Source organism: Anneissia japonica, unplaced genomic scaffold (assembly GCF_011630105.1).
Source record: "Anneissia japonica isolate Jap-2015-1 unplaced genomic scaffold, ASM1163010v1 scaffold881_len296186_cov127, whole genome shotgun sequence".
Lineage (NCBI taxonomy): Eukaryota > Metazoa > Echinodermata > Crinoidea > Comatulida > Comatulidae > Anneissia > Anneissia japonica.
Window position 1 is genome coordinate 165,577 of NW_022722366.1, and position 7,330 is coordinate 172,906.

At 33.8% G+C, this 7,330-nt stretch overlaps 1 protein-coding gene across 1 annotated transcript in view; it reads right to left on the reverse strand.

The window, feature by feature from the left end:
• Nucleotides 1–1,845: 1,845 nt before the first annotated feature.
• The window catches only part of LOC117111874, a 46,560-nt gene continuing 41,075 nt past the window's right edge, over nt 1,846–7,330 (reverse strand). The window contains exons 13-14 of the mRNA XM_033254891.1: nt 5,390–5,616; nt 1,846–3,980 (exon numbers count right to left, since the gene is read on the reverse strand). Of these exons, the coding sequence (XP_033110782.1) occupies nt 3,750–3,980; nt 5,390–5,616 (458 nt within the window). The 3' untranslated portion in view covers nt 1,846–3,749. The remainder of the gene's footprint in view (nt 3,981–5,389; nt 5,617–7,330) is intronic.

Here is a 7,330-nt window from a genome sequence, read left to right on the forward strand (position 1 = left end):
AGATGTGTATAAGGGACAGATATACTATATATATACATGTATATGTGGGTGGGTGTGTGTGTGTATGTATGTATGTGTGTATGGGTACATGTATGTATATGTACCGTATGTATGTATGTAGCTTGCTACCATCTGCGACTAGAAAAAACATACTTGTTACAAACCGACGCCGAACATCTGTAAAATATAATATCGAAACTGCCTAAACCTGTTTGTGGGCGGCCCTCGGTGTTAAATTAAAGAATTGCTTCCGCCCTCTGCCCCCTTTTTATGTCCACCACTGGTATACTGTATCTGTGCGTCCGTGGAAAATCGTTGTTGATGAATAATATGTGATATGCTTTCCTATCAATATAAAGTTTGTGCGTACTTTCGCCGGTTGGATATCCACAATGTACTGCACACATTGCCTACACAAAGATACATGAAAGGGCATTTTCGATATTCATAGGTCCTTGACAATGAGAACAAACAGTGGGTACATGTCTTTCAAATTTTATATACAGGAATATGATGAATACAAAAAAAAAAAAAAAGAAACGCCGCAAACATTTGCTTTGTAAAATTCGAATATGACAACAATAAGCAAGTGGAATCTATTCATTTTTTTGTCTGTTTTGCATACATAGGAGCCTTATACCGCTTTTAAATAAAACTTAAATAATAATTACTCACAGATACAATATGTGAAAAATAAGCCATTTAAATCTATTGTAAATGTTTTTTTTTTTATCCATGCACCGTGCCACTGACTGTCTTTTGAAGTTGGTTGTTTTCAATATTATTATATTATAGCTGTTTCATTACAATGAAAATCGTGCCTTTTAGGTGTGATCTCTAGACAATAAAGAAGTGCCTGAATATACGAGTTCCATTACAATGAAAATCGTGCCTTTTAAGTGTGATCTCTAGACAATAAAGAAGTGACTGAATACACGAGTTTGTATACCAAGCATGTAACTGCAAGTGTTTTCAGTCTGAAATTACCATGGTATTCTGCATTGATCAGAAGGTTGATAATGTTCTTTTTCCCACGGCTATTAATTTTGTAGGTGGCACACCGTCACTCCATTTGTTTGCAACATTTTAGTAGATGAAAATGCGACTGATGATTATCGAGTGTAGTTTATAAATAAATATGATAGCAATAATATTGTGCATAATTATTTCATGTAAGTCTAATTGTTAATGGAGTTCGCGATGTTCCGTATTGGTACAGTACCAATACCGTAAAACCTCGAATAATAGTCCGATGGGTTTAATCTCGAGAAGCCTGAATTTTAGTTTGCAAAAGTAGCTTTGAAAAGAACCCCATCTCGAAAACAAGTTCATTGTGTTCTTTACAAGATAGCATTGGCTTCCTTTCGAGATAGTACAGTTACATGCACAGTGCATGAATTAAAAAAAAAAATTAGGAACACGTTTGGTTTATACTGTTATTTATTAGATTTAATGCCGGTTAATACACTCCATGATATAGTCTGATGTTGCAGTGGACCATATTTTTACAGTAGAAATTTCCACAATTTACAGAATTCATTTTGAAATGAATTTGCAATATACTTTACAATATAGCCTCGAAATGAAGCCGATATCGAAAAGAAGCCCATCCAAAGTTAAAAAAAAAAGGAAGCCTTAGGCTTCTATTCGAGGTTTTACGGTATTAATTATTTTTAACACTCGTCTTCTGCAACGTGGATTATTGACAGTGACTGATCTAAATTTGTATTGTCAACCTTACATTTTAATATTTTCCAATATGATACTTAAATATATTCATGTTAAATATATGAACTAGAAAATTGAGTGATTTAAAGGAACGAAAGGAACATTCGAAAAATCAGATTTTCTTGAATTTTCTTAATAAAAACTCAACTTTTATTAATCATAAAACAGTTGTTCTATATTTATAATGCACCAAGTTAAAAAGCTCTACTTCGAGACAATATACAGTAGCACGAAACGAAGTTTGTTTGGTATTGCACTTGCTATAGCAGGGTACACACCTATGACATCACCACTGCGTGGCGAACGCATAAGCGTGTGTTGTCTGTCTTGTTAATCAGTGGTACAACGTTGATTATTTAGGGGCGGATCCAATCCAATTTTTCCCTATTCGTTTGTGCCTGAAACAGTATTGACAATACATAGTCAAGCTGAATATATGATCGTTTATGCACGTAAAAGGCATGTGAGTGGCCTATGTTATGACAAATATATGCTGCTGACCTAACCGTATTCGTTATCATCGGTTCGTAAGCTTGCGAAACCAGCTTATTCCTGACTAAATGATCCTTCAAACGATGCTTGTGTAGGCGTTATTTAGTGATATACCTAACTGCGTTTTTATTTGTGACATAACCTAGCCACAACGTGTTAGCAATTACGTTCATAAATGTTGTAATAACGTTCCATTTTTTTTTTTTTTTTTTTTTTTTTGGGTGGGCTATTACCTGAATAATTACTACTCTTACTCATTACGTTTTCACCTCTGGTTGTTGAGAGTGGTATTATTTTTTTTTCCTTTTTTTTTTTTAGCCTACTCGTGTCAGTTCATAGCAAGTAGTAGTAATATCGTACCAAAGCAGCAGTCTACAGAGCAGCTAAGCCGGTACTCCTTTTTTTCGGTATGTAAATAAGCTGAACTGAATAATAATATTCAGCGCAGACGTGACCGGCCCTGGAACTTTCAACAACTACTTACGCTCGTGTAAGCATGGGGCCTGGTAGGCCTCCTAAACAGATTACTGGACCATTATTCGTTCGTAACTTCTTGGTGCGTATCAAATCATCATGACATCATCAGAATCATCATTTATCTTTAGATGGAATGTGAAAAGCAACTGTCGCATATTTCTTCCACGTGATTTTGTCTTTCAAGAGTTCATTGGGAGTTTAAAAGATTCAAGTTCTAATAACTAATTTTCTTCTCCCTACGGGCTGAAATCAGAAATCCGTTAGAATAGGTGAAATCAAGCTTAGAGATAGAGTACCTATACAGTCACCAGTATTGGAGACGATGCTTTTTTATTGTAGTTGACAAACTGCATTATTAGAAATAAGATCTTCGACAACTGATATCCAGATCGTACAAAAGTAGAGTATAGCAGCCATTTATACAGTCCTCAAGTTTCTGAGTAACGATTTAATTTTCTGAGACAGAGTGTTGAGTATGCTTTCACAAGCAAAAATGTCAGGAAGGTTAAACAAAGCGTAACGAGCCGTCATTACCTGTATTAGCATTTTGGTGATTGAGCAACCTCAAATTGATTTGTTTCTCGATTCAAGACTTCTGTTATAACGCACATTGATTTGAAAGGTTCAGAAATAGCGTATGCCATGGTCAACATATCTGATTTTAATGATGATTTACACTTCTTGTGACGAACGCGTTCCTTGTGACCTGAGACAACTAGACTTTGTCTCAGATTTTGACCGATTAGGAACTTTTTGCAGTTAGGCCTATCCATTACCATGGGTTTCATGATGTAGCAAATATTGAGACATGATTAATTAAAGCAACGCTTCCTAAATAATTAATACCATACGCCAACTTATCAAAGTATCGTTCAACGCATTTCCACTTCTTTGCAACATGACTACGCTCTCGAACACGCACATGCAGTGTTAACGATATTCTTCCATCCGGTGCAAATGCAAACACAATATTTAGTGTTCCTCAGAAAATACATTTGCGAAGCCTTTCAAAACGGACAGTGTCAAAGTCAAAACGCGTCAGAAACGCACTTTCACAATAATACACATGTTTTACTTTTTACCGGTGATTTTGATCTTAAACTGAAAGGCTGCTTTGAAATGTTATCTCCATAAATTTTCTTTTCCAGTAGTTTACCATGTTTCATACGCAATGCTGAGCTCTCCGAGTCAACTCGTTCTGATTTCTGTTTATTCCGTTCCATTTCCAGTGCCAGCTTAGACATTGACTGTGCAATGATATTGGCTACAAATTCAGCCGCAACCTGTGAAAAATAATTAAGAAACCATTAAGGTTACAAAAATAGCATCAAAAAGCTAAACAACAACACGGACGTGTTCATATCGACGCTTCGGAACATACGTAGGTCTCTCTCCAATTAAAGTCCACTCCTGGGACCGGGGTTTTCAATGGTCTTTATCAGCAATGTCTCTAATTAGAATAATAAAGATAATAAAAGACATGTTAATTAGGGACCACAAAAATCATCTTTAATTTAAAGAGGTTTTTAAACTTTAAGCACTGGAAAACTTTGAAAAACTTATTAGTAAGCAAACAAGCGTGAATATACTCAGCAGTGGTTGAAGGTTGCGTAAGTTCTTCAAAGTTATCCATTGATTAAATTTTATGACGTTAATCTAAGTAGCCTCATATTTATTATTAATTTTTGTTTAATTTATAAATAAGGTTTAATTTAGTTGTGTATTGTTACAGCATAGTAGGACTGTATATAAAACTATCATGTTTTGCCTGAAATATATCCACAGGATTGAAGCTTTTACTGCCATTTTGTCCAGAACTTTTATCGGGACTACTTAGCGGCCATTATTCCCAGCGCCTCACAAACCCCACCAATAGGTATAGAGTCCATATTTTATGCAGGTTTATGCTTTACTTTGCCACTGTTAACCAGAATTTCTTCATTACGCCGGATTTGTCAAAATCGAGTGCGAGATGTAGCCATGAAAAATATGGCGTGGTATGATTTGTTGTGCATTCCTTATATAAATCTCGGCACACACTACGTACTATGACTGTCGACTGACGAATCCGTCTCCGCTGGCCGTGACCGCTTGACGATGCGACACCGTCTGCTGATTGCCGGCAGCAGTGTGCGAAGATGTATTAGCTCATGACAGTCAGTATATTTTTATTAAGTAATCCTTATTACATTGCATCTTTATGTAGATTATTATTAAAGATTTAACAATCATCTTTTTATTGCTGCAAATAAAAAGATATTGTTTCCGTCACGTCATGAAATATGCCCTAGTGTAGCATTAGCGGAATCGTAGTAATACCACATTCCTTATTTATAATACAATTGATTTTCCACATATCGGGTTATAGCGCCTTTGGATCAAGAGGTAATTCTGTAATTCTCAAAATTCATCTGCTGTAAAGTAGGGCTCTCAGACTTTGAAAATGTTTATCATTTTAACATCCTCCTTTATTCTCGTGTTTTCATTTAATACTTTAAATGTGCCAACATAACATCTCTTCAGTCAGATTGTCTTGCGTTTCACGCTGCTACAGGTATAAAACTTTGAGCTGGTATGCTAGAGAATGGCACAAATAGTATGGTTTATGTTGCTCGTCCAAAAACTTCAATATAAGTATACAGGGCTATAGTTTTATTACAAATGTATTATATCAAAATGTTGGCCTGCCTACCTTTTGCAATTGTACCGAATGCTGGTCTTTTAAATCACCGTTTTCTCCGTCACATATGTCCCATTTTATTCTCCCCTTGTTAACTGTTTCCACCTTTTTCTCCATATTTAACTCCCCTGCACCTATGACTTCAATACTATCGAGCAAATAGCACGGATCTGATGTATTCTCAATTTCTTGTGAAGTGAGCCAAGTTAACCATTGTTGAATATTTAATTCGTTGTTGTCTGAAAAAATAGAATATTTAACAGTGAGTTCTTGAAATCAAAACGTTAATGTTATACGTCACAATTATTCTACTCATCTCAACCTATACTTCAAAGAACACATGTTTATGCAAAAAACACATAATTCATTATGCTGTATTCGGGCGTACAATGATAATGCGTGCTCGTAAAATTATAGGAAACATTACATTCGGACTCTTGTACGTCACATATAGCAAAAAAAAAAAGAACTCTGTTTTACTATAGGTAAGTTCACTCTTGTCTATATGTATTCATATACGGTATAATCATTAAGCAAGACGCTATGAATGACCATAATCCTAAAATAGATTGTTAAAAGCCGAAGGCCTTAGCTACCAATGAATAACTTGTTAATGAAACACAGATTGAATCTGTAATTTACTTAACAATTTTCAACTTCCTTACATGAATATTTCTTTGCCTTTCTAGAGGTAACCTATATATATATTATAGGCCTATATATTATAAGCTTATTATAAGCGCTTCACCAAAATGGGTAAAAATGGCGTTGAGAATTTATTTAAATCTTTTACGTTTTACAGTGATATATATTACTTTTCTGAATGATATTGAAAATTATATATATATGCCAATTATGTACCCCATTTTCAACTTCCTTTAGCAGGAATATCACTTCGGTCATAAAAATAATAAAAGAAAAATCTAGGTTTCAAATTGGAAAATATTTTACTCTTAATGGAGGTAAGCCAACCGATTTTTCATTGCAAATTAACCTTTATTTTGATTATTTTTCTTCTTTATTGGCAATAACAATTTATCACGTGCTTCATAATGCCTTAACTAGCGTCTATTTGAAATAACTCAATAAGGGACACTAATTATATTTAACGTATAATGAGATTCAGTGCTTGTTTGCCAAAGTGCTTTTAGAACTCCGTTAAGCTAATACAGTTGCAAATTAAATTGAGCATTAAAATTGCTTACTTTATGTTTAGGTAGATTATTAGATTTCGGTTTAAAAACAGAATTAATACATTTCTTTGCCGTTTAGGGCTAACAGATACGTATACAAATTTCTTTATACATTTAGCATGAAATTATTATTATTATTATTATTATTATTATTATTATTATTTTTATTATTATTATTATTATTATTAATTTTATTATTATTATTATTATTATTATGATCATCCTCATCATCATCATTATTACCATTATCATTATTATATAAAAGATAAAACTTGTGCCTATGGGAAAAATACTTTATCATATGCTAGTCCCCCATGGCTACCTGAAACAGGCTAAATGAACTTATTAAGACATGTTAAACAAATTTCTCTTAAAATCTTTGTATTATAAACTAACCAACCAACCAAACTACTAAAGTTGATGTTTTATTGTCATTTAATCCATTGTTAATTACCTGATGATCACCGTCTACCTTTCTACTAACGCATTTACTCTACACATCCTCAGTTTTAATTTAATCAACCTGTGCTAATAATGTTAGTCATTAGGCAATCATATCTGAAGAGTGTTGCAGCATGTATGTGTACACGAAACTAAATAATAGCAATAAAATGAAATCAAACCTACCTACCTTTGAACCTTTATTGTTTTGTATTAAATAAATCATAAAGAACATAATGAATGGCTGATATGGTAACTGCAGCGAGGGTGATATGGAGAATTCTAACCATTGCATGAAAGAACCCGAATATATATATAT